Genomic DNA, 27,740 nt, shown 5'->3' on the forward strand with positions numbered 1-27,740 from the left:
CCTTGAAAGAAATGAATTCAGATAAAAGGCAGGCCGTTGACCTCGTAGTCTTCTTCGCGCCAAAAAATTCAAATTCGCCAACGGTCTTCTTGTTTTATTTTAGATTATGAATTTGGATTTATGGATTTTGGAGGTTGGAGTTCTCGTTTAAATTTAGATTACTAATTTTGATTTATGGATATATGGACTTATGCATGTTGAGAAGTAAATATGGAGGTTGGAGTTCTCGTTTAAATGTAGATCATGGATTTGGGTTTATGTATTTGGGGATTTATTGATTTATGGATATTGAGGAGAAAATCTAGAGGTTAGAGTTCTTATTTGATTTTGGATTATTAGTGTGGATTTATGGATGTCGGGGAGAAATTTTGGAGGTTGGAGTTCTGGTTTGATTTTAGATTCTGAATTTGAATTTATGGATTTATGGATTTACGGATTTATGGATTTATGGATGTTGAGGAGAAATTTTGGAGGTTGGAGTTCTTGTTTGATTTTAGATTCGGAATTTGAATTAAAGGATTTATGGATTTATGGATGTTGAGGAGAAATTTTGGAGGTTGGAGTTCTTGTTTGATTTTAGATTCTGAATTTGAATTTATGGATTTATGGATTTACGGATTTATGGATTTATGGATGTTGAGGAGAAATTTTGGAGGTTGGAGTTATTGTTTGATTTTAGAAATGAATATGGATTTATGGATGTCAAGGAAAAGTTTTGGAGGTTAGAGCTCTTGTTTGATTTTATATTATGAATTTGTGTGTTGATGATGGTAACCACTCATCAACATTTCCCAAGGCAAGAATTTGAGAGAAATAAACCAATAACCTCGAGGAGACATTCTGAAAATGTTCGCTCGCAGCCAAACTCTGAACAAAACCTCACCAGTTAAATCTAAATAAGGGTCACGGATTCTAACTTGAACCACCAACCAAAATTCAAAGACAAGCGGTGAGTTGTCAGCGCGGATATGCCACATAAGTATTCTATAGACAACGCATCCTTTCTATAATCAACCATATATTCCCCATTCATCTATCAGTCTATATATATGCCACAAATGGACCTTTAAAATAACCCACACAGAGATCTTCAAAAAACAGATCAATAACCTTCCCTTGACGTTCATAGCACTTCCATCAAATCTAGATGGCCTCCTGATAACATGCATTTTTAGTATCTTAATCTGATCATATTTACATGGCTATTAACACTAAATTACCAATATTTTTCTTATTTTAAAGCTTACAATGATTAAATCTATTTTTTTAATGATATTCTGAAATTTCTGCATTTATGTATTTTTGGGGATTTTTATGACAATAGATTCTGAAGGAATATAATTTTCTAAGTTAGAATATGATTTTTCTTTGGAATTTTTTAACATTAAATTGGAAAGATATGATTTTTCTAAGTCAAAAAACATATTTTATATCTATTTTTGGACTTTTATTCTATTAAATATGAATTTTAGACCTCATTTTGAATATCTAATTTAGTGTCGCCACATGTCGCCGTTTCATTCATCAAATGGCGACGAATCACAGCTAGTGGTAATGATAGGTGATAGCCAATCATTAACTCAGTTAATGATTGGTGTCAGCTAATCATTTAGTTGAGTTGGCATGGCATCACGATTAGTAAAGTCATGATTGCATTTATGATTGATGAATCTTTCAAGCAAAGGGCGACGTGGACCAATCAGAAAAAGGACAATTTTATGCAATAAATACTTGCGTGGATCGAGGCACAAAAGATAAAAACTTATTCTTTCTATTTTCTCTCTCTAAAAGTCAATAATGTAGCCCTAGTGACGTGGCATACTGTCATGGTGCCACGTGCACGCGTGGCACACACATATACATGTTGCACAACCATGTTGGATTTTTATTAGACTAAAAAAGGGCAAGCCGATGACGTGGCATCAGCTGGGGGAATATTAAAGTAAAAATATACTTAAATAATATAATTAATTACTCTTTTTTGTCTTTTTCCGACTACATGTGCATGTGGCGACTCTAAAAAATGTGAGAGCAGAAGACAAAGTGACGTGGAATTTTAACTACGTGACAGTTCAACGGAAAATGAAAAAGAGGAAGCGTCAGCGAAGCTGATGGAGAGAGAGAAATAAATTAAGGGTTAGGATTGATCCAACTTCAAACAGCTATATCTGAAGATCTACAACTACAATTGATCTGAAATTTTAAGCACTACTTCATCTCCCCTCCTCTTTCCATCAATTCCTCTAATCTATAAATAGAGGCCTAGATCATTGTGAAATTCATCTTGAACTTTCTTCTTAATTTTGTGGGCTGATTGAAAGATACTGAGTTTTGAGATCCATCAGGTGTATTAATGGTGTCTTTGGTGTGTGGGAAGAAGCTTTAGAGAAGAGGGGGAGCTTACCATCCCTTGCAAATCGATGGAACGTAAGGATCTAAGGTGAGCATCTTCGCCTTACATTGTTTCTTTCTCGACATCATCGTTATCATAATTAGAGCTTATTATTATTTTTTCACTATCATTTCACTCCCTTATGTACCCATTATCTTGTCTCTAACTCTACCATCACACTATTCACGCATTTGATCACTATTGTATCCGTCATGTCCTCTGCCTTATTATCGTAACACGACTCATAATTCTACTTTTACTTCCTCTTTTATTTTTTAATTTTAAGTTTAAATTATAACTATTAAAAATTTTACCCCATATCATTATCTCACTTATTATATTCTCCTCGTTATCTTTTCTCATATTATTAATCTATATAATAACAAAATTAAATCCTTACTCATTGTTCCTTGTAGAGATGATCCGTACTCATCACTAGCTAAATATTCTTAAGCGAGTATAGTTAAATATATTTTTCATTGAATAATATCAATTACCGACAACGAATCAAAACCCTAAAATTTGAGATTATCTCCTCAAACAAACCCAAAATGTGTCATCTACTTATACTTCTTTTAAAGTCATTTTGGGATAATTTCATGTGTATTTTTCCTAATTTTATGAAATATTGCATTTCATACACTAAATAGAGAAAATGATAAAACAATGCATTTTTATGTCATTTTTTATGCATGTTATACATGCTCAAGAATTTTGCATTTCTATTGTTCTATTTGGTGGGTATCTATGATATTATAGGGAAGAAAACAAAGTTGGAGAGATAAAGAGAATAAAGAAAAAAGAGAAAATTAATGAAATGATGAAGAAATATATATATAAGGTTTATGGGCCGGCTAAAGTGCCGACCAGACGCACTAGTGCCCAAGCCAGCCTAGGGCAGGCGAGTGTGCAGGGCACTCAAGACTGCCCGCGGCGGGCAGGCAAGCTCAAGCCAGCCATAAAGAGGAGAACAGGCCCACAGTGAAGATCAAGCGCCCAAGGAAGAGGTATGGAATTTTTAATTCAATAAGTGATGATTGTTGGAATTTATATAGTGATGCATTTCTTAAGAATTTCCAATATGGGATGAGATATGCCTCATCTTTGCTAACCGCGCGGGTCGGGCCATAGCTAATCCAGCGATCGCGGCCCGGTGAGCCGCAATGTTAAGAAAACAAAGTAAAAAAAGAGACCAGGTTTCGAGCCAACCCGGCCAAAGCCCGTGTCTTTTCGGGCCATTTTAAAAGGGCAGATATGATCTCATCCATCTGATCTTCAAAAGGAAGATCTAACGGTGAGATATATCCCATTTTATTATATTTTGTTCTTTCTATTTCAGGCCTTGTGATTGGCCGTGATCGCTGATGCGGATCGTGGGACGAATCAAAGCACACTGAGGTGACATGGCTGGCTGACGGAGCATGCTGATGTGGCTGAGGCGGGTACTCCAGGTCCATGGCTGCAATTTAATTGCAGCTGTTGGACCTAGATGGAGACGATCCAACGGCCAGGGGCAATTACATCCACTCTCCCCCCTGGCTGTCAACGTTGTCGGCCAGAGGCCATTTTCGGTGGGCGAGGGGGGACTGATGGGTGATCCAACAGCCCAAGAGGAACCCAAGGGCCGTCCCCCTCCATCGGACGACCCTGGAGATCCATCCCAAGCCATGAAAGGGGACCCCAAGGCCCCCAAATGAGGTATCTTTCGACCATTAAGCCTTCACCGATGGCGGGGATCCTTCTCAAAATCGGGGGCAGATTGCGGCGTCGTGATAGTGTAGGAGACTGTGGAAGACTCGTGGAAGCCTCAAGCGAGACTGGAGAAGCTCGAATCTATGCCAGGACGGAGGAGAAGAACGAGGGAAACCACATACCAAAGCTAGGCGACAGCGATCGGCGCCGCAACTCTCGCCTTCAAATCAGGGCGGATCAGTGAGTTTTTCCAATAAATCTGTTGACATTCAGTTATATTTTATTATCATTTTGACTCCAGTTATTTTAATCCTTGTATCAATCCATTTTGATCAAAGAATTATTACTGTCAAGTCGTTTCGGCATTTCCTCAAACACCTAGTGTGCTCGATGAATATATTTCAATTTGCCTAAGTTCATACTTATGAATCTTATAAATATAAAAAATATAAACATACCCCTATTTCGACTTCTATCAGGCATTCTGTCAAACACCTCGCGGTCGTTCGACAGAAATATCTCTTATATTTGATTTCCTCTTATAAAACATATAAACAACTTATTATCAATTAAATACTATATATATCCCTCTTCTTCGACACCTTTTGGTCATTTGGTTGAACACCTCTCGGGTGTTCGACTAAAGCGATCCATTATTTTAGTAGATTGATTACACAAATTCTATAAAAAACCTATAAAAATATAAAAACGTCTAAAATATTTATAGTAATTCTTACTAAAGAGTTCACCTATATAAGTAGTATTCTATAAGTATAGGCGATGTTATATTAACATAATTACTTCTTAATTACTACTATTAACTCTATTATTCCCTCTTAATATCTCTATATACTTTTCTGACCACTTATTTAGTATATTGTATTAGATACTTATCATCTTCCTATCTATCTTCGTAATATACATAATAATGTATTTCTCTAGCTACTTAATCACACCTCTAGCTTCTACTTCTTCTTCCATCTTATTACTAATTACATATGTTAAGTACTCTATACTTCTTCCCGAATTGTATTACTATCATCCTAAATGTTATATTTAGTATGCCCCTTCTTTCTTATTTTCTCTTCTATACCTATATTATTAAACTAATATTCCCTCTACTTACTAATTATTTAATTCTTCTTATTATCTTTAGTATTATTACTATATTTTAATAAATAACAACTCGATTATTGAATATAAACCTAAAGACCAGTCCCTGTGGAGACGACCTTACTCCAACTATACATTTGAGTAAGTTCTATATTTTATCAAATTTATTTGATTGTTGGCGAAGTCAATTTACAGAGACGATTAAAATAAACAAGTAATTTGCCTCCATCAAGCTGCCATTGTTGGACATGTATCAACAAGCATGTTGACCACATTATCAGGCCCTGGCTGTGCAGGGCAAACCAAATATATTAAAGGATGTGGCTGATGATCCTTTGCGATGTCCCTCATGGTGACTTCTTTATGTTTAGATGGACGTATCCTATAATTTTATTATAATATCTGCACAGAGACACATTAATATCTCATCATAATGGTTGTATCCTGTAATGTTTATATGTTTATTCTTCATATTTTTCTCACAATTATGATCTTATGAAAATGAAAATGTGCACTTAATATTTATGACAATGCATTGTTGGAACAACTTTAGCAGACCATGAGGATGCTCTTAAAGTCATGGCAACTACAGCGGTGGGTCTCCCTATTTAGGGGGACTGATGGGCTGTTGCAGCGATAACCCACGTAAAGATGCGCTCTCTGTCCCTCAGTGAATATGAAGTGTAAACCTCAAGAGAAGCTGCTCAATGTGATGGATATTATGTGGCTATCAAGCCCATCTGACCACCATGTTTAATTAAGTTCATTGAATTAAATATTACGTTTAGTAGTACTACAGTGTGATGTTTATAATGAAGTCCATGAATATGTGCAATGACATAGGGAATTATGATGAGATCATAATACAATGATCAGTAGTCTTTAAATATGTATAATCGAGATGGACATTGAATTCTCCGAGTAGAATAGCACTAACCGATACTACTTATTCGATAAATATTGATGATCATGTGGTGATAACATGATAAATGCATGAATATTGTCATAGATTTTAGATATTTTTGGTATTAATAATTTAGAATTTATCATGTTATCACTCTAATTAACCAAATATTTATGCACTAGCTATAAATTCTAATTTTTTCACATTATGGTTATTTTTTACTAAACTCCTCAATTTCTTTGAAGCAAAGCCATTATAGTACTGATGAGTATTCTATAGTTTCACATGTGCAGACACTTACAGGAATGAGAAGATGGTAACTCTTAAGGAGTGGGAGAATTTTTGTGAGCTTAGTGATTGTACAAAGAGGCTTGAAAGGATCAAGTGGAGTTGTGGACTTTAAAAACAGAAATATAAGGAAGATGGGCCACTACCTAACCTGTCCACTGGGATCTCAAAAGCCTTATAAAGAAAGAAGTTAAAGATTACAAGGGGAAGCTCCCAACCAATGAAGAAAAAGAGGTAAAATGGCAAGAAAAGATAATAGCAAATGCCCTAAAGGGTATTTTAGTATTCCTCCCAATATATAAATATACCTTTTCTCACTCATTTCCCCTCATCCTGGATGTGCACTAGCAAGTGGCTGGCCAGCATGACAAGGCATTTTTTAGAATCTAGGTTGTTCAATCTGCTTAATGTAAGTTTTTTGAAGTTTTCTCTTAATCCCATCTCTTATTTGCATTGAAATGTGCCTAACCTGGCAAAATATAAGGATCCAGACTTGGGCGGAAGCATTGAGGGCTCAGTGAACTTACATTGAGGTTTTAGGATCTTAGGTTTCTATTTTCTCTATCATTACCCATCCATTTACCCTTAAAACCATCACTTTCCCACTCTAATCACTCATTTTCTTTACTTTCTCTCTCTAGAATATGTTTTTATCTCTCTAGAACTTCATCTATATCCCTAGTTACTCCCCTAAAAATTTTATAGGAAATCTTCTTGATTTGCACCTTCAAATTCTATCTCAAACTCCTACACTCTCTCTTCATTTTCTCTATCTATCTCCTCATTTTGGACATCTCCATCTAGAATTGGTTCTTTCTCTCTCTAGACATTCATCCATATCACTAGTTCATCCCCTCAAAATTTCTTTAAAAACTTCCTTCATTTACACCTTCAAATTCCCACTCAAACTCTCTACACCATCTTTTCATTTTCTCTCTCTATCCTCTCATTTGGACATTTTATCTCTCTAAACACATTTATTTCTCCCTATAAAATATCTCCCTATCTCTCTCTTGATCCTCAAGCATTCCCCACTTCGAATTCCAAAAAATCACATTAAAATATCACTTTTATCCTTTCAAAACTCAAAATTTCCCTCTTTTAGCCGCCACCGTGCAGTGCCATTTGATGCTTGTGCGATAGGGACAGCCCTCGACCGCAGAGCACATGGTAGCCCTGTGCAGGACTTAGCTAAATCCGCCATCGCCAGCCGCTACCACCGCCGCCGCTGCTCTGCCACCACTACCACCCGTCACCATTGCTCTCCCACCGGCCGCCGCCTGCCACCACTACCCCCGCCCACCGCCGTCGCCGCCCACCGCCGTCGCCGCCCACCGCCGCTCAGCCGCCGTTGCTGCCGCCGCCGCTCCCCTGCCACTCCGTTGCCACCGCTGGCGATCGCCGGAGTAGGTAAATTGTATATTTTTAGCATTTAAAAATTATTACAAAATCAGTAAAAATCAGAAAAACATATTTTCTGCATTTAAAAATTCCAAAAACCCATAAAATTCATATAATCAATTTATAGTCATTTTAACATTTAAACAAATTATTAAAAAATCTCCAACTCTCATTTTTAATAATTCTAGTATTTTTGGTGTAAATTAAATTCCAAAAATTTCAAAAAATATTTTTTTCGATTTATTTTGTTAAGAAAAATAAGGAAAATTAGTGTAAAAATATTTTGTGTGTTTTTCTTTGTATTTTGGCTTAAACTTAAATCATATAACATTATACAAACTACCTTAAAATGTAGAAAAATCCTAGAAATTGTATTTTTCACTTTTAAAATCATTGTTTTCACCCCAAGCTTGAGAAACAATTCTGAAATCAAATTTCTACTGCTCTATGGATTGACTCGTTACTTTTCCTATATTAATTATAGGGTATTTAGGTGGAAAATTTTCATAAATTTTGTTGGTTATGTCCAAATCAAAAAAATGACATAAAACCCCTAAATGTGGACTTATTGTGTGGCTATTAGTGTGGGGACACTAAGGACATATAATGAGTGCTCTTCAGAGAAAGAATTTCTTGAATTGAACCGTACAAATCCCTGAATGATATTACACCTAAATGTCAATCAGGTTGATTCATGTCATGGTGATCCATTGACCTAAGACGCTAAGGACATCTCGCGAATGGATGACTACATTTTGACTACAACTTATGATTCAAACAAGTCATAACTCGGGTGTAGGAAGAAGCTCATGGGGGTGATTGAGTGGTCAACACGGGATCATCCGTCCTCGATATAAGAGGAGATTAACTCAAGTAAGACGTTGCATCTCTTTCTAGATTAGTGAGCATATTTGAGAAGATGGTATCCAATGATCCATGTTACACATCAGTACTAATCGAATGACATATTAGGGTTTGACGATCATCCATACCCCAAGCCATTTGGGAGTGTCATGCGGATGATGGATTATACATATGCGATAACCGATGGTCATAAAGATTCCATGAGAGAGTTCAAACACTACTCTGTATCTTCTAGAGCACGAGGTGTAGCTTGGCACCCCACCGGCTAGAAATTTAACATATCGATAGGGTTAAATCAGTCCTTAGTTAATTAATATATATGTTGATATAGTTAATTAAAAAGGTTGGCCAATAATTTTTATAAGGTGACAAAAGTTATTAACTAGAATGATACATGAGCCTAGAGGGTCACACGCATAAGATCATAGGGGCATTAGTGAGTATATTTTACTTTATGGGATTTTTGAGAAAAAAATTAAGTAAAATATAAATAAGTGAGGGCACACATTTCAACCACCCACACCAGCTAGAATTGAGAGCCCTCCGTTCTCTACTCTGCTCTCATCTCTACTCAACCAAGGAGAATGTCTTCAAGGAGAGTTGGAGAAGAAGAACTAGAGATCCAAGGCCAACATGATCGCATTGATACTTCTAGAGGCTTGGCACATGAACGGCTTTATAACGATCTCAAGTGAGCAGGTCAAGGGTGGAATAAGTTTCCCACAAGGTATATTTGATGCATTGATTATATATATCAATTATGAATCAATTACACACTTCCACATCATGGAATCAGGTTTTCCATGGATGAACCAAGGCACATAACCCAACAAAACTCACACATTCAATTAACTGAAACATGATATTAAATTATCATTATCTAGTAAAAAAACATAATATCCCTCATGATACCCTTTGTAGGAAATTGTGACAAATGATTTCAATACTCTTTCAATGGTGATTAAAGAGGGGAGACAAGATATGAAATATAAGATAGAGTGATGAGGGAAATTATGAGTTGAGTGAGTGAATATAGAGAGACAATGAATATTAATATGAAAGAATAAGATAGAAGGTATTGAACTAGTGAAAAAATGAGAGAAAGATAATGAGGGTAGAGTGAAGTCCAACTGATATTATGAGAAATGGAATAAAAAGATATGTTGGTTTCTGTTTAATATAAATGAATAAATATCAAATATGTGTGAATTTTGAAAAACCCAATGTCCTTATGTTCTGACAGGACTGAGGCAATTTATAGATCCAGGTGAGCTAGTTCTCTTTTATCTTTATTATCCAGAATTAAAGTATATCCTTTGACATCTGAAAACCTTGTGCATGTCCCCCTACGCGCATGTATGAGTCTAGTTAATAACTTCAATGGTCCAATAACCTTTCTTGGGCTGACCTTGTTTAGTAACTATATCACATATAAATTAATTAATCTAGGATGAATTAAACCCCCTTGCTTGGCTAAGTTGCCAATATGTAGGGTGCTAAAGCCACACATTGTGACCTAGAATGCATAAAGTAGTAGGATAACTTTCTCATAGTACCTTGTCATCGGTTATCAAATATGTATAATCTTACAAATGATTTACACTCTTATAAGACTTAGGGTATGATCAATTTTCAAACCCTACTCCGCCATCTCAGTTTGTACTGATGCAATTCAGAAATTATTGAAGAATGCTTCTATGATACTCCACTACCTTGGCTAAGGACTTCATTGAATCGTGATCGGGGACCATCCAGCTCTGAAAACCCCATCGAACCAATTCATCGAGCAAGCGCTCACGTGCGAGATCCTGCCTTCGGAATACTCGGCTTCGTCAACGAGACACAAAAGGTTTGACGTTATCTTTCCTTATATTTTCTTTGTTTAGTAGGCCTTGTTTGTTTTTTCTTTATTCGCACATGTTTGGACCGATGTACAGACCTACACCTTTGCGCATGTGTTAGCCCATGTGTGGGCATGTTAATGTGTTTCTCTCTCCTATTAGGGGGCCCTAATTACTTTTAAATGTGCCTTCTCCCCTTTATGTCTAAGGGGAAGCCCATATTTGCCCCTATAAAAGGTGGTGCCCTCTCACATAGAAAGAGGAGAGAAGAAAGATTAAAAAATGTGAAATTTGAAGGAATTTTCATGTTTTTTAGTTTTTTTTAATTTTTATTATATTTATGAAAATGCCACTGAAAGTTAGGAGACAGAAAAAACCCTAGAGTTTGCTAAAAACCGCCGCCGTCTTCGCCAGAACTGCCACCGTCGCCGCCTTTGGAGGAGTTCCGACCACCGCTCCTGAGACTGCCCCAATGCCGCCTATGGCTGCCCAACACCGTCCGCAACCGCCTAGCGCTATCCGCGGTTGCCCGCCGCCGTCCGTAGCTGCCCAGCGCAGTCCGCGGCTGCCCACTTCCATCCACAGCCGCCCAGCGCCATCCACGGCTGCCCATCGCCGTCCGCAGCCGCCCATCGCTGTTCGCAACCGCCCAACACTGCCCGCAGCCCCCCAAGCTGCTCACAACCACCCAGGTTTGCCCGTGGCCGCCCGTAGCTGCCGTAGTAGTGCCTACAGTCGTCGTAGTAGCCTGCGACTACCGCAGGCGCGCACGACCGCTGTAGGTGCCCGCGGCCACTGCAGTAACACGCGGTCACCGCAGCAATCTGCAGGCGACATAGCCCACCATGCCTACTGTAGCCCTAGAGGGCCTCTAAACCACCGCGCCGCTGCAGCCTGCCGCGGCTGCCGTAGCCCAAGTGGGCCCCTCAGCTCGTTGATGCCCCTGCCAGAGTTGTGGCGGCCATCATTGCCAGGCCTTCTCCGCTGCGATCGCCGCTTCCTAGTGGCCCCTGTGCTGTCGTCGCGGCCGTGACCACTGTCGTGGCTGCGACCACAACCAGTGTTGTGGCCACCAGCCGCCATCATCAGCTGTGTCTACGTGCCTCGGCGCCACCGCGCCATAGTGTCTCGCCGTTGCTGCACCACCGTGCCTTGTTGTCGTCGTGCCTCCTCGACATTGCTCCGCCGTGCCTTGCTACCACTGTGCCTCGCTGGTGCTGCACTGTCGTGCCACTACGCCATTGCACCGTCGCACTCTCCTGCAGCCGTGCCTTGCCACTACTCGTTGTCACAACGCTGCAACCTATTGCCCCCCGCGTCGCACCTTGCTGTAGCACCTTGGCACTATCATTTTGCTGCATTGCCTTGCTCTGTTGGCATCGCACTGCCACACCTTGTCGTTGCTGCGCTATCACCGTGCCCCCCCCTGTGTTGCTACTGTTTCACCGTGCCACCTGTGCTCTATCGTCGCCGTGTCCTGTTGTTGTTGCGCCCTTTGTTGCACCCATCACTACAACCCCTGTCATGCCCATCATCGTCCTTTATTGGGCATCCGCACCTACCCGCGCTGACATCAGGCGAATGTGCTACTCGCCTTCTACTACTACCGAATCAGGCATTCCCACGTTTACCACTACTGGTAAGCTCCTAAACTCCCACTCAATGTTATATTATTTTTTTGAGTGCTTCCGAAACATTTTCTCCACCGCCAGGGTTAGATTAGTGATAGATAGGATTCACGTTTCGAAGATTAGGATTTCAATCGGTACGTCCTTGGTCGAGACCATCGAGGGCTTGTGCAAAAGCGACAATATTTGAGCTCGTAGTGTCAGCCTTCAACTTGACGTCCGGATCATCGGGAGCCTAGTGTCATTTCCAGGTCATGCTTATCATAGTTGAATGGTTGTTGGTGTATGTCGACGCTGGATTTATACTTCTCAGTGATTTCATCGATGCATCATCACTTGCATGACATCCACATTAGTCATCTTCCCTACATGACATGACTGCCCTCGCCCTCCCTGCGTGTAACACGAGCCGTTCGATCCCGGCGTCCATCGTGTTACATCACATCGTCTTCCTTGAGTTGTATCCACTTATACCGAGGGTAGATTACCCTATCATGACCACTCAATTATCTTTGTGAACTTCTAGTTGAATCCGAGATAAGATGGTTTGGGATTACATGATTCACAACTCATAAGTCATAGTCAAAGCACAACAGTATGTCCACAATACATATTTTGTGTCTTAAGTCTTTGGTCTACTTACAAGACCATGGCCTGATCAACCTGATTTGCATTTTGGTGTAATACCATTCAAGGATTCGTACAAATCAATTTGGAGGACTATTTATTTTAAAGATCACCTGGTATCTATCCTTAATGTCGCCACACTAATGTCTATGTGATTGCCCATACTTATCATAGAAGTGGAACTACATCTATTCTATACAGATATTTTGATGCCCTTCTTGAGTATCCTTCAAATAGGAGTATTTGGAACTCATACTTAAATTTAGTGATCTTTGTGTAATGATCTCATCATAATTCTCTCAGTTATTGCATTCATTTAAGGACTTCATAATAAATATCACACACAAATTCTAATGATTAATGTTTAGTTTGATGAACATAAATGAGGCATAGTATTGTGATTGGCTTGGATGCAAAATAATATCTGCCAATAAGAATGTGACTTCTGATGCCATTATGGCACATTTTCACAATGATTAATATTGCTAATGATTGGTGACAATCACTGATTGATCATCATTTGAGTATATCAAATAGCAACAGGAGGAGAGACCAAATAAGATCATAAATCCTCTTTAAAAATATAATAATACCCTAATTTATTTGATGAAAAATACATTCCAAAAAAATCCATTCTTTTTACAACATTTTTTGTCTTTGCCACTCAGATTTGAAGAAACACTCACAAAGATAAAATCTTGTAGGATGTTGTCATGTGCCTTAATTTACTAAATCAACATTTTTGTATTTATTTTCATTCAAATGCATTTACGGATATTGATACAGTTCAGTTTTTATTTATGCATTTGTTATTTGATTCAAGGGTCAAAAATTTCCGCACCAAGCACATGCCACACACAATGTGAATCCACACATATGCGGGGGACACACATGTATACATGGTGCCATGTGACAACTTTCAATTTGGAGACGATATAAAATGCAGGAACATGGTGCACACTGACATAACACCACATCACACACTCATTGTTTATGAACTATTTCATTTTTGTCATTTTTGTGTAGGGACAAGTGCCGATCTCCTATTTGTATATTGAAAAGATGTATCAAAATCTTGACAAATAACTGAAGAATATTTCTAAAAGTGAATGATATGAGAAAATGTTAGGCATGATGTCATGACAATAGTGAGGAGAGAGAGCAATTAAATTTAAGTCAAGGGGTCTCGATTCATCTAACTTCAGGGCTTGATGTTTGACAATACAAAAGGCCAATCAATCTAAAATGGTAAGGAAAAATTGTCCTGTATTCATCCATATAGGTGGATCCATAAAATTATTGCTTCATCTCTTTTAAATACCTCATTCTACCTGGGTAAGCTGATTGAAAAGGACTGAGGTTTTGAACATCCATCAAGTATTCTTTGGTGTCTTCACTACTTGATGAGAGGCAACAGAAAAGATAGGACGTTCGCATACATGAGAAAAATCATGTGGTCCTTGCAGAATCTAATGTCCAAGACTATGTTCTGTGGCCTTACATTGTTTTGTCTACGTCACATTTATCAGGTTAGATCTACATCTTTCCTTCTTCACATGTCATTTTCCATCGTCATCATCTCATTAATACTCAAATCTAAGCCTAATTTACATGTTTCTTCATGTATTCTCATTTAATAATCTTCTCAATTCATCCTCACTTCTTCACACCCTTTCTAATCATGCTCCCTGTTTTTCACCCTCCGTATTCACAACATACTATCTTTTACTCTAATAATATTCACCTTGTTCTTATTCACTTGTGATTATCATCTCCTCTCCTCACCGTTCCCCCCTTTCATTATCTATTATTTAATAAATATATCCTTTTATTTCTCATTGATTTCCATTTAAAATAACATGAAATCCATGACCATCGTTCCATGTGGAGATGACCTGTACTCATCACTAAGTAGATATATTTACATGAGTATTGTTTTTTCTAAATTTATTGGTTAAAATCAAAAGCAACATTGATATTATACTGCCCTAATTTCTTAGTTTATAGCCCATTAGTGTACATACAATATCCACAGCTTGTTGGCTGTAATGTGGAAAATAGTGGAAGTGGAAATTGAAGAAAATGAAATGAGGTTAGATAATGATTATTATATGTTCATAATTTAAATGTAAATGTCTAGAAGGTTAACATCACAAACCTCAATTTCCTCTAGACCTAAGAATGATCTGGATCATTATTATATTAGTCTCATAAATTTACGTTTATCAAGTATGCCTCCTCTTAAGCTTAAAAGATTGATCCTATTTTCATATTTATATTCTATTTTTTTGATATTTTATTGGGATTTCTGATATATTATTTGTTTTATGTATTTTAGAGTTTTTAAAAATAGTTTTACCCTATCATGATTGAAAACTGTTGTGCCAATTGTGTCTATCATGATTTACTCAAATTACGACCAATCATTGGATGTGCCCAACCTACAGTTGCAAACACTGATAGGGTGCCCATGAATTTTGAACAGGTGCCATTATGGCATTGCAATTTTCAATACTTTAATTTCATTAATTTTTCTCTTTTATTAATGTGCAGACATGGTAAAATTTGAGGACTAAAATTGCAAGAAAAATATGATTCTAGGTCCAGACACATGGTGGCACAAGAGAATTCACAAAGTTAACTAATAATAAATGCAATTCAGGTAATTAGAGTCTTGACAAGATGAGAAATTAATCAATTTAAATGATAAGAAATGTGACATAGCACTTGTACAGGTCACAATAAGTGACCAGCTGAAAGCATAAGTTTGTCAAATCTAGACAACAACCCATCTACTTGGCATTCAAAGACTATAATAACAAGTGTAACCTTGATATCTATAGTGTCGAAATCAGAAAATAATGTTCGAAAGAATTTGGGGATTCCATTGATGCGCTAGTGATCTGACTGGGGATCAGCAAACAAGTGCAAAAAAATAATCACTCAAAATCATCTAAATTCATTATGCAATATCAAATGATTAAAATGAATTTCGTGATAAAATTTTCAGTCCATATCTCTCTCTCTCTCTCTCTCTCTCTCTCGCACTCTTTTTGTTCTATACCTACACATACCCTTGATATATAAATATACTCCTCTATCAATGTAAAACACCTCTTAAGATTGTTCCTATATTGGTAGGCCATGTGAAATGTATGGTTTTATGATACATCTTTATTTTTTTATGTTATCGTCATTGATTGAAGTTTCAAGAAAACGAGCAGTGGAGGATAAAATTGCATTGATCATAAAGGAATATAAGGATCTAAAGTGAGTTCCATTCACTTATTTTTTCATATCCTTCTTAATTTTAGTTTATATCCATTCATATCATTCTACCATATACATTCTATCCATCTACTATGCCTTAGATCCATTTCCTCCCACCATCTATTATCAGTCCACTATGCCCTTCAATCTACAAACGGTTTACTATACTGGTAGACATATCCATGTTTCCCTGTTCACCTCATCCATGTATTTAACTCTTTTTCAAAATATATCTCTACACCCATGATGAACCTATTATATGTCATGTATTTATACATATTTTAAGGGCATTTTGGGATAACATTATGTGTATTTAGCTATATTTCATGAAATATTGCATGTCATGCACTAAAAAGAACAAATTATGCAAATGATGCATTTTAACATCATTTTATGCATGTTTTACAAAATAATAAAATATACATTTAGGATCCATTTAATTTCCTAATATTCTATTTGGCATATGTTCTAGGAAATCGCAGGGAGAAGGATCTATGTTTAATTTGCAGAAAGGATAGAGAAGGATCTATATTTAAAAATAATAAAAAAAAAAATTTGCATTTTATGGGCCGGCTAAGGGGCATCTCCAAGTACCAGGCCTCAAGCGAGCAGCCAAGGCCTGCGAGCGCGGACACCCAAGCCGCCAGCGAGGTCAAAGCACTGGGAACCCATGAGCGCAGGCCCAAGTCGATCGCAGGCCCAAGCACGTGTAGGCAGAATCACACGGCCAGGGGCATTCCGGTCTACCTTTGCCCCTGGCCATCGACGCCGTCGGCTGAAGGCCATTTTTTGCATGCGAGAGGGATCATTCGGGATCCAACGGTGGGGGAAGATCCCCTAGAATCATTCCCCACCATCAGATGGCCCTTGGGACCCCTCCCAGGCCTGTAAAAGGGGCTGAAAGCCCTCCAATTTTGCATCTCTCGTCGCAGGAACGAACAAGAAGGCGGAGGTCCCTTTTGAGCTTGGAAGCAAGACGACGGTGTCGTGACAGCGCTGGTAGCGGTGGAGGGCTCTGGAAGGCTTCGGAAAAGGTTGAAGGTTGCCTGATTCTGTGCCAGCAAGGGAGAGAAGAGAGGGGGAAAATGCATACCGACGCTAGGCGGCGGCGATCGGCGCCGCCATCCCCGTTCTTCGATCCAGGGCAGGATCTGGTAAATCTGATTCCTTCTCTGTTGACATTTGGATATTTTGATATTTCAAATTGATTCAAGTTTTGTTCAGATTGAATTTAGTCCACGTTGCTCTGAAGATTTTTACCGTAATTTCTGTTGGGCATTTCATCGAACACCTCACGTGTCGATAAATGTGTCTTGATTAACCTAAGTTCTACTCTACTCAACCTTATAAAACTTAAAAAATAAAATAAAATAAAAATATTTGCATCTCTTTTGAGCATTCTGCCGAACACCTTGCGGTCTTTCGGCAGAATCACTCGTTTAATCTTTTCTCTCTTAACTTCGAACCTCATTCGGTCATTCTGTCGAACACCTCAAGCGCGTTCGACGAAAGACCGTGTTATCTTCAATTCCTCTACAAAAACTAAAAAAAAACTTATCAAAACAATATTATAACTAAGCATATTATATATATAACTGTTCTTCTTCCTTCTATCCTCTTATTACAAAGTACTCTTTCTTATTCTTAAGTATTTTATATTTCTTCACCAGCTACCGAATATCTTAATTCTTTCTTACTCTTAGTAGCTATAAAAGATAGATCCATATATCTAATATTCCCACACCTATCTTATTGAAGTATTATCACCTCTACTTATTAATTAGTTATCTCTTCTTATTACTATTATCTTTAGTATTAGCACTAAATCTGATTAACTAATAACTCAACAATGAATCTACACCTAAAGGCCAGTCCCTGTGGAGACGACCTTACTCCCACGTATACACTTGAGTAAGTTTCTACATGTTATAAATTTATTTGATTGTAGGCAAATTAAAAATCACAACGACAAATTAAAAATTAACACCCCAATTTGCCTCTATCAACCCACAACTTCTATCCTTCCCCATTTCATTAGAATATTATAATATCTATTAGTATCTATTACCATCTCATCTCATCAACATTAATACTTTTAGTTTTTGGATAAAATAGCCCTTATTTTCCTCAAAGATTCATAAAAAGATAGTTTGCTTCTCCAGTATTAGTTACATGTAGAGAAAACCCTTCCGTGCAACATATTTATAGTATCAGTTTTATAATATTAGAATATTATAATATATTTATAGTATCAGGGCCATCATATCAATAAACTCAATTATCAGCGAAAAATTTAAACAACCTAAGATTGAGTTTTATCATATCTTGGAGAGGAGAGATCAAGAACCCTTGTTCTTGATGAGGGTTGCGAGGAGATTTTCTAAGGCGGGCGACATTGGCGATGGTTCCTCCACGGAATGTCAAGACAGGGCGTGGCGACGTTTCCCATGATCTAACACTAAGAAAGAGATAAACTCTCAAAGGGGAGGAGGGCGGAAGCCAACTGAAGAAAAAAACCCTTTCAAATTCAATCAACTCCAACCTGGCTTCTTGGGCATACCGTCCTTTATATAGGGTAGGGGCATGCCCAATTGGGCCATAATGGGAAAGGACCGTCTCGTGACAAGCGGCCACAATCCAAAGGACGAGGCCCAAGCACGAAAGGGCCCGTCCACAATCTGGAAAGAAAATTACAATTGCACAAATACAAAAGAAAGATAAATCGCCTGATGACTCGTCAGTATGTAGAGTGCTTGAATAACGGGTCGGGGACGTCGGCTCGTGCTGCTCGATGTGGCTGCTGGCGTCTATTGGTGTCGGTGCCGAGATGGTCCACCATCAGGGAAAGCTTCTAATGAGGCAAAATTCAAAAGGAATTTCTATGATCAAGAGATCTTAACTAATTTTAGAGAATTCCCCTCCTTTATCTAGATCTAAAAACAAGAAATGGAGGGCTAGGATTGAATGTGGGGCACTTAGCTTCCTCCCTCCATATCTCTGTTATATGCCTCCAAAGTAGTGCCACCCTAGGATAAAAATTTTGAGGCAGGATCCATAGAAGGTAGCACCATGTGACAAAGTCAATTGCACTTAGGTGTTTCTAGTTTCAGCTTTAAATGCCCTTTTATTGCTTGTGACTCTTCTTATTGGCTTGATTATGGCCCAGTCTTCTCCTTTTCCCTCATTTGGCTCAGTAATAAATTAAGTCCACTAATAATATCAATTAAATTATGCTTTTATACTTTTGCCACATATTTTTAGATTTGTACTAGCATTATTCACCATTTAAGGGCAAAATGAAAAATTTATGATTTATTTTCCTTAGCTATTTTTTTTTTAGTTTTTAAGACTAACCTCACTTGACTCCTTAGAGTCAGATGGATTTCTCTCATCTTCTTGGAGTTTTATTTTAAAAAATAAGACTTAGGAAAATACAATTGTAGATTTGGGATATAAATAGGACAGAAGAAACAAAAGCTATCTAATACATAATAAAAGCGGCCCATTCACTAAAAGCCCACTTTAGAAGCCCATTCAAACTTCCTTAAAAACCGGGTCAACCAAAGACAAGAGTTGTGAAACTAACCCACATTTGAATTTGAAAGATATGTTTTCAAACCTGGGAATAAGGGAACGTGAATCTAGGCTAGAAATCAAATAATCGTAGTCCTCCAAACCCTTCATATTAAATCTTATGACTATGAAAGTTAGAGCACTTCTATTTATTTTCTTCTCCCATCTCTTTGTATTTCATCTTAGATTTTTGCTCCGAACTTGTTATTGGAGGCCTAGTGCATCATATTTCGTTGATCCATTCCTCTTCTACAAGAGTGCATGAGAGAGAGTTCAAGGGTGATTAAGATTCTTGAAGAAACAACACCACTTGGCCTTGGGGAAGTGATAACAAAGTTCATGTGATCTCTTGAATGTTTAATTTGAATTTTTTACTATTTTATCTATGTAAACATTCTGGAGGATAGCTTCGACTTCAAGCTTTCGAACGCGTCAAGCAATACTTAAAAAAAAATTGTGTAGCAAATGGTACAACATTTTTTGTCCACTACTCGTGTATGCCATAATTTCACCACGGGAAGTGCAGCCTACGGTTCTTTTTATCCTTAAAGTTTATTTTTGGCCAAAAAAAATATCCAAAAATTTATAAAAATCATAATAAATCATTAGAACACATTAGAAACAACATATATATTTATTTTATTTATTTAAAATATTTGTGACTAGTTTTCCATCATTAAATTGATTTGCTCTGTTCAAAATAGTTAAAAAAATCTAGAAAAATATAACTTCACCAAAAATATTAATTTAAAATATATTTCAATTTTAATTTAGTCTCTCATTTCCTGCTCCTTGATGATTCGAACCTTACCCTATTCTAAGGAAGGAAATTTTTATAAATATTTTTGCATAAATTAGAGCCTTAAAATCACTTATTTTACTCAATACTGGTTTGTCATCTACACATGTAGTAGCAGCTGAAGGGGTAGGAAGCATACCACTTGACTTCAAGTCAGTCAAATAGGGTTAGAATAATAATCATCTTAATGCATATAAGTGCATGATTTAATTCTATGAGGGATCATTATGAAATAGGACTTTTCATTATGAAATACAAAAAATATAATTATATTATGTTTCTGAGCATAATTAATAAGCACTAATGCATAAGAAAATCACAATTATCATTTCTCTAGTTTTCGTTCAATGTTAACCATCATTTGAACATCAGCCATCATTTCAATTTCACCTCTCCGGTTACTAAAGCCATCACTTTACCAATTACAATCACCGCCAATTTGTTATCATACTAGTACTCATGACAGCTACCTTGCCGTACAACATGCCTCCTTTGGTCGCACCCAATGGGGCAACCTCCTGGCATACACATCTGCCTACCAATACCACAAAATCAGTTTGTAACACCCTTTCCACATCTTTGTGGTGTCCTCCAAATCCTGGACTAGATCTCTTGGGGAACCAGAATTTCAAATGACAAGCCCACTGTTAGAATCCCCTCGCTATCACTTAGCACTGAATGGCTTGACTATTGCTGCTAGTAGCTCTACTGGGTAAGACGCTCCGCAGTAGTTAGTATCGTTAAAAAATCAGATAACGCAGCTCGAATATCACCCAGTCGAAGTGTAAGGCTAAACCTTCAGAACAAAGTCCAATCCGTAGAGATAACAAAGAAAATAAGACCTCTCCAACAAGTCTGAGAGAATCAAACTAGAAGAACGGATAGCCGCAAGCGAGCCCGATCGGCTCCCTCCTAGTGATGGTGATGGAACGAGTCGAATCGACCCTTCCCCCTCGAGAGAATCTCCACGTAACAAACTTCTGGAAGTATGGCCCCTTCTGCATCTGCAGCTCCCACTTTATTCTCTTCTCCCGGTAGTACTCATCCGTTATGCGTACTCCACGCTGGCACGTGACGTGGCTTCTCCCTTACATCGTTTGCTTTGATAAGTCCTGGGGAGGACTGTATCACCCACCCCTTTATCTGGCAAGTTGGTCATGCATCTTGTGGCGGCCAACGGAAGTCTAACGGGCTAACTAGCCTTAAGGAAACGAGTAGCTTGCAAGATGTGTATCGTGGGTCTGCCTGAGGCCCATTCACCGTCCAGCTATGAACCAAACCCACCAGGCCACCAGGGCTGAGTCAGCTTCTATCTAAGTGGTGAATCACACTTCCAGACATAGGTTCACCTACGACCCAATCGGGGTCCGCCCAAGGCCCATCCATGATCTAGCCATGTTCCAGCCGTGAGTTCAGCTACAGCCCAGCCCACCTACTTAAGTCAAGCTCAGGCATTGTTTGCTTTAGTAGACTCTTGGGGCCCACAGAAAACCTATTATACCCTCAACCAAGTTTAGTCTTGCAGATAATTGGGGAGAATAATGTGTATATATGTTCCCCTTGCATGATCTTCAAAATCAGATTGTAACTGCGACGAGGGAAGTATAAAGGATGAACTAGAATGACAACTTCAATTCATGGATGATCAAAGGCATTGAAGAACTTAAACAAGTATTGATATGTTCTACTGTTGTATCGAAGAATTTTTGTCACTTATCTTTTAATGCATTTCCCATTAAATAGATGTGTTCTTGTAGGTGGAGAATGAATCATTTGGATGTGCCAGTGATGAGGTTAGTAGGGTAATTACCTCATTGCCGGCACAACACAGACTGATATTTTTGTCATCACCTCTGTCCCATCTCATCCCCATCTCTGTTTCACTAGACACAGAAAAAAACTAAATCTATTGAATCTTTGAGTTCAATATAGTATGACACATCTAACAGAGAAGGACTTGCAACAGAGTCCCATCAGAAGTTGTAGCATAAGTTTTTTTATCTAAGAAAATGACATTCTGAAATTAGCTTGTTGAGAGGTAAATGGCGTGAATTTTGGTTTGCTGGATGAAATGCAATAGAGACATCAAACAATCCCAACCAAGTTTTAAGTCATGAAAAAACATTAAAAAAAGGCAGAAAATTACCTTGTTCAATAAAACTATAATTTTCGAGGTTCAATGAGACTAACCCCTTGAATTTCTTTGAATATTAGTTGCTAAGCTGTATATATACATCAAAACATTGGCTATGTCATATGTGGCCCAATAACGCAACTTTCAACAGCTAGATTTCTCCAAAATATGTGTAGCACATGAGTGTCGCATGCTATGTCCTACCATATGTATTAGGAAATATACCACAGACCTGAGGATGGAGGGACTCCAATGTGTACCTGCCTAATCTCCCAGTTTGATAGAGGTTAAGCAACTTTGAAGCAACAGTTACATTGACATCTGTTTCTTCAGCTGGAACCCTAAAATCCTCACGCAATGCTGCAATCTGGAGGCTTATTAACTGGGTCATCTCAGCTTCCTCCGTCAGGCACCCTTCAAACATTGAAATGGTTCTGAAAAGTGTTCGTCGTACATCCAGGACTATAAAATCCTACAGGATACAGAAAAAAAAATACATTCAGAAACTAAGTAAAAAATAAGAAAATGAATCTTTGGTGGCTGTTGGACATTCATCATGCAATGGATAAGCTTGTCTCCTAGCACACGTCCCAAATGAGATAAATTTTTTTTTTTGAAGAGCAAGAGAGTTATCGTGAGAGAGAGAGAGTGGGGCAAAAGTGAGAGAGAGAAAGAGCGTAGCTAAAAGCCGGAGAGTAAGACGAGAGAGTTGATAGAGTGAGAGAGCATAAGATTGAGCAAAAATGGCAAGAGAGAGAGAGATAATATTGAGGGTGATAGAGTGATAGGGAGAGAGTAGACAAAGAGAGAGCATGAGAGAGTGAGAGAAGAGGGAGAGAGAGAGAGAGAGGAACTGTGAGCGAGAGAATGAGCAAGAAAGAACAAGCGAGAAAGGGAGGATGGGGATAGGAAGAGAGGGAGGGAGGGAGGAAGAGAGAGAGAGAAAGAGGGAGGGAGGGAGAGGGAGGCAGGGAGAGAGAGAGAGAGAGAGAGAGAGAGAGAGAGAGAGAGAGAGGGAGGGAGGGAGAGAGAGAGAGATGAAAGTTTGCTGAATCTCTGACTTCAAATCAGTAATTTTAACAACAATTCTACGAGGAAAAATATACGTTTGTGATATGATCCCCAGCCCTCATGGGGGCATTCTCGTCATGTTTTGTTTTATGTTCCTTTAAATAGCACAGCCCTCCCTCTAGGGAGGGCAGACTGGAAGTTGATATTGAGTGGTTCTTCTCCCTCCCCTCCTCTCGTCTTATCCAAGCTCCATCTCCTACTACGATCCCCATCCTCGTGATCGTCTCTCCTTCACTGTCTTCAGGCGGCTCGTCCTCGGCCAATCCCTACCCCTCTGCTCGGCATTCCCCCTACCATTCTCGTTCTCCTCTTCACCCCGGGAACTATCCTTATCCTCGAATTACATTGGAGATGATACGATCTTAGCGGGATAGTATCAGTTTGCATTACTGGTATGAATAGAGATTCCTAAGACAGGTATATTCTGATATGATCCTATACACGCATCAGCCCTGTAATCCCAGTAAATAGCACCCCTCCCTTACAAGGGTAGCGAAGAAACGAATCCAGAGTATGTTAATATTCCTTCATGGAGACCCCCCCTCTTTCTCTCTCTCTCTCCCCCTCATCATTTTCATCTTCTCAATAGAAACTAGAAGGTTTCTATCATAATCACCTGAGTGTGATCAGAAGGGTATTGCCTCCTCTTTGGAAGAGACTTCTCAGCGGGATGTCCATTCAAGGACTTCCAACGCTTATACTCCTCCTTTGAATTAAGAATAGAAAGAAAATACCGTGCAAGAGCACATTGACCGATGAAACAATCCTCAATTATCCCTGGTAAAGATAAGAAAGCCTTTTAGATCAAATGAAGACAATTCTGCAACATAAAGACCAAGAAGATAATGGAGGACGTTGAAAAACCTGTCAGAGCAAGTTTTGAAGCAGTACGGGTATCACTAATTTCCGGAAACAAAATCCCTGGTGTGTCCAAAACATATATGTTCGGGTGACTCGCAATCTGTGTGCAAATACAAGATATGCTGAGAGATTTTGTTAAAATCCAGAGGCATTAAATAAATTTAGTCCTATTCATGTGACCCTAGATATCTTAATTAACAATGGGAGGAAAAAGAATGAGTGCGAAAATGATGTCTTCTTTAGCTACCCAAATCCAACAATCAAGATGCCAATTTAAGAGATCATATGTTTTCATCCACATTTACAGATATTCCCATTAGTTTCTGTCATTACCTTTATATCCTTTTTCTACCAACAATCACTTGCCTTATTCTGGGTCAATACTTTTTAAAGAGAATAACTGGCCAACATCTAGTCCTGAGTCATCAATAATTTACATAAGATGTAGCTGAAGTGAAAAGAAACCAGGGCAACGGACCTTGCTGGCATGTACCAATAAATAAATCAAATTTTGAGAAAAGAAAGGACAAACAGGTTCTAAATGTAATAAATCTTTTACCCTTTACAAATTTTATTTCACTCATTCCTAAGAATTCATCTACAAAAATCCAAGCCAAGAAAGAATAAAATTCTAGCGTTCATGGTGACGATGATGACAACTACGATGGATGATGAATATCATTCAGATTAATCTATTTTGCTTCTGAGTACATCTCCTCTTTATTTTGACTCTCTTTCTGTTTAGCGATGACCAGAGAACAGGCCATTATCGCCCAAGTCATTCCGCAAGAGCTAGGATAAGAATGACAACTCATCATCATTCGTAGCTCAATAGGGATGATGATGCTGGCAATTCACCATTATCATAGAAATCCTTTTTGCTGATGAATGACGAGGAAAATGATGATGTGTGTGGATGATGTTGACAATAACGAATTTGTCGGCGTTCTCCAGCCCTACTCACCAGTGAGATCAGCTTTAAAGAAAACTTCATACGAGTGTTATAATAGAGCCAGGAAGAGGGGCCTCAATGGAATAAGTGGTGAAATAACATAAGGGAGGTCAACCTTGTAAGCTCTTATATCTTTTGTTTCCCCCGGTTTGGAGCTCACATTCGCACGCCTAAACTTCCCCTTTTCTTTGACATAAATACACAGGACGCAAATGATGTCAGTCAATTTATGGCGTAAAATTTTGCTGCATTTGGTGGTTAAATTCCTGATTTAAAATCCAGAGTGCACTTCGGCAAAACAATCTTGACTGGATAGTCAATGCAAAAGTAGATGTGGCATACCTTCTGCACTAATGCGGCCAATTCTGTGTAGGGCATTGGCAATTGCAGACTTTCCAACATTTGGAGCACCAACAAGCATCACCGTTGAGGTGAAAGTAGTTTTTTCACCTTGTAACGCTTTTGTATGAGCCACTAGAAGATTCAGTAACTGCAATTTCCGAGAATAAGGAAAAAAAGACATTTTTAAAGGTTGACAAAAATGAAAGAAAAACGGAAATCACCTCTTTAATGCTGCCTTCATTGTGGGCATTCACTCCAAAACAGAGGGAACTTCTCTCTTTGAAACTATTTATCCATATCTGCGGACAATAGAAGATTATCAATCAAAGGTGATGTTAACGATGAAAAATCATCCTGAAAACACCTATGCTAATATTTTTTGCATTAAATTGAAAAATCTCGCCTGTAGACTACTAGTCACTAAGAGACTTAGTGGCATGTAATCTAGCTTCTTCCTCGTGCTTTTCTTCAAGTAGACTATGACTGATTCTTCTTAATGCGAATTTGTGTTGAAACGTTTAATTTTCCTGTATTTAGTGAATCCGATATCGGGTGGGCAATAAAACCATGAAGGACTCAGGCGTCTGACCACATCCAAAGCTTCTAATGACTAGAAGCACATGGAATGTATTCATATTTTAACAAATTAGAGGAGTAAAGTTACAGATAAGCAACATATATACCCGATGAGCAATGATAATGACGCCAGGGATGCAGTTGAGTATGTTTTTCGACACAAATGGAAATTATTTAAAAGGTACTAGTAAAGAGTTGAGTAAAAGGGTGTGATAAAATGCAATTTGTTTCATAACTTTATACATGTATACCATCAATAATACCAACATCAAGTCAAAACTTATGCTGTATGTATTAGTTTCAATAACCATAATTAATCATATTGAAACGAATTAAGTTTTATTCCGTACATTTCTACTTACGTATTCATGAATTTTTTTTTTGAAGAAAACGTATTCATGAATTTAGTTGAAGAACCAATACCAACTCATTGATCTAAGAAACAATATATTCGTGTATAGCATAGAACATAGCATTATTCGTTTATTTAAGGAAATAAGGTTAATCTTCACACCTTCCAGTGATGTTAATCCATGAAAACATTTAAAGCGCCAAGGACGACAAGCAGACAACCAAAGGAAGCAACAATGACGCAGTCCATGGTTAAAACCACCAGAAAACGGGGAAAATAGCAATTTCAAGCGTACCTCAGTCTGATTAGGTTCTGCGAGGTCTATCTTGTTCAAAATTACTATCCGTCTCCGGGAGAAAGGCTCTTTTGCCAGAGGCTGGAAAGCAGACGATAACGGAATCTGTGCATGAAATCGAACAAAGAATTCAAGGCAAAATCTTCAAAAGGAGAGGAGTAGAGATCGTATACCCTGGCATCTCGCACCTCGACGGTGAGATCGACAAAGGGAAGCCGTCGGAGAATCGCCTGCTTCGCAGCCGCCGCGAAGTTCGACATGAATCATGAAATTTCTTCTTGGTACGCAATTCAAATTATATTCCTGACGTTCGAGGACGGGACGGGGTGACTTTCGTTCGTTTCCGACGTGTAACGTTCGTCCCTTGTTCGTTCCGTCCCGACCCCAGACTCTGCGCCTTGCAGAAGGGCTAAAGGATGACGGATGACGTTTACAGACGGATGGGAACGGGCGAGGTGCGAAGAGTTATGTTCTACAGTTTAACGTCTCATCCCCTGTTTCATCCCGTTCTTTTCCGTCTCAGTCCTGGACTTGACATCTACCCATAGAGATGGACGGATGACAGATGACATTTATGAACGGATGAGAAGGGATGATACAAGTTTTGTTCTTTTGGGGTGAGTAATGTTTCATCCCTTGTTTGCAGGGATGATAGAGAGATGCGAAGGGATTCAATGGCCATCAGTTCATCCATCCACGCTTCGTCTCATCCGTCATCCATCAGTGTTTCATCATTGTCTTCATTGCGTCATATGTCGCTTTACG

At 38.5% G+C, this 27,740-nt stretch overlaps 1 protein-coding gene across 2 annotated transcripts; it reads right to left on the bottom strand.

Annotated features, from left to right (window-relative positions):
- Positions 1-22,649: 22,649 nt before the first annotated feature.
- Positions 22,650-27,253, bottom strand: LOC144712282 (P-loop containing nucleoside triphosphate hydrolases superfamily protein). 2 transcript variants are annotated; one of them, XM_078586513.1, is made up of 8 exons: positions 27,149-27,253; positions 26,976-27,080; positions 25,974-26,051; positions 25,753-25,900; positions 25,526-25,596; positions 24,462-24,558; positions 24,214-24,374; positions 22,650-22,998 (listed from the first exon to the last, which is right to left on the bottom strand). In XM_078586513.1, exons 1-8 carry the CDS (start codon positions 27,233-27,235, stop codon positions 22,720-22,722), a joined length of 1,026 nt encoding a protein of 341 aa, XP_078442639.1. In that variant the 5' UTR covers positions 27,236-27,253; the 3' UTR covers positions 22,650-22,719. The 2 variants fall into 2 exon arrangements, with proteins under 2 accessions (XP_078442639.1, XP_078442640.1); XM_078586514.1 differs by having other exon boundaries at positions 27,164-27,250.
- Positions 27,254-27,740: the final 487 nt, after the last annotated feature.

Source organism: Wolffia australiana, chromosome 14 (genome assembly GCF_029677425.1).
Source record: "Wolffia australiana isolate 7733 chromosome 14, ASM2967742v1".
In the NCBI taxonomy this organism is placed as follows: Eukaryota; Viridiplantae; Streptophyta; class Magnoliopsida; order Alismatales; family Araceae; genus Wolffia; species Wolffia australiana.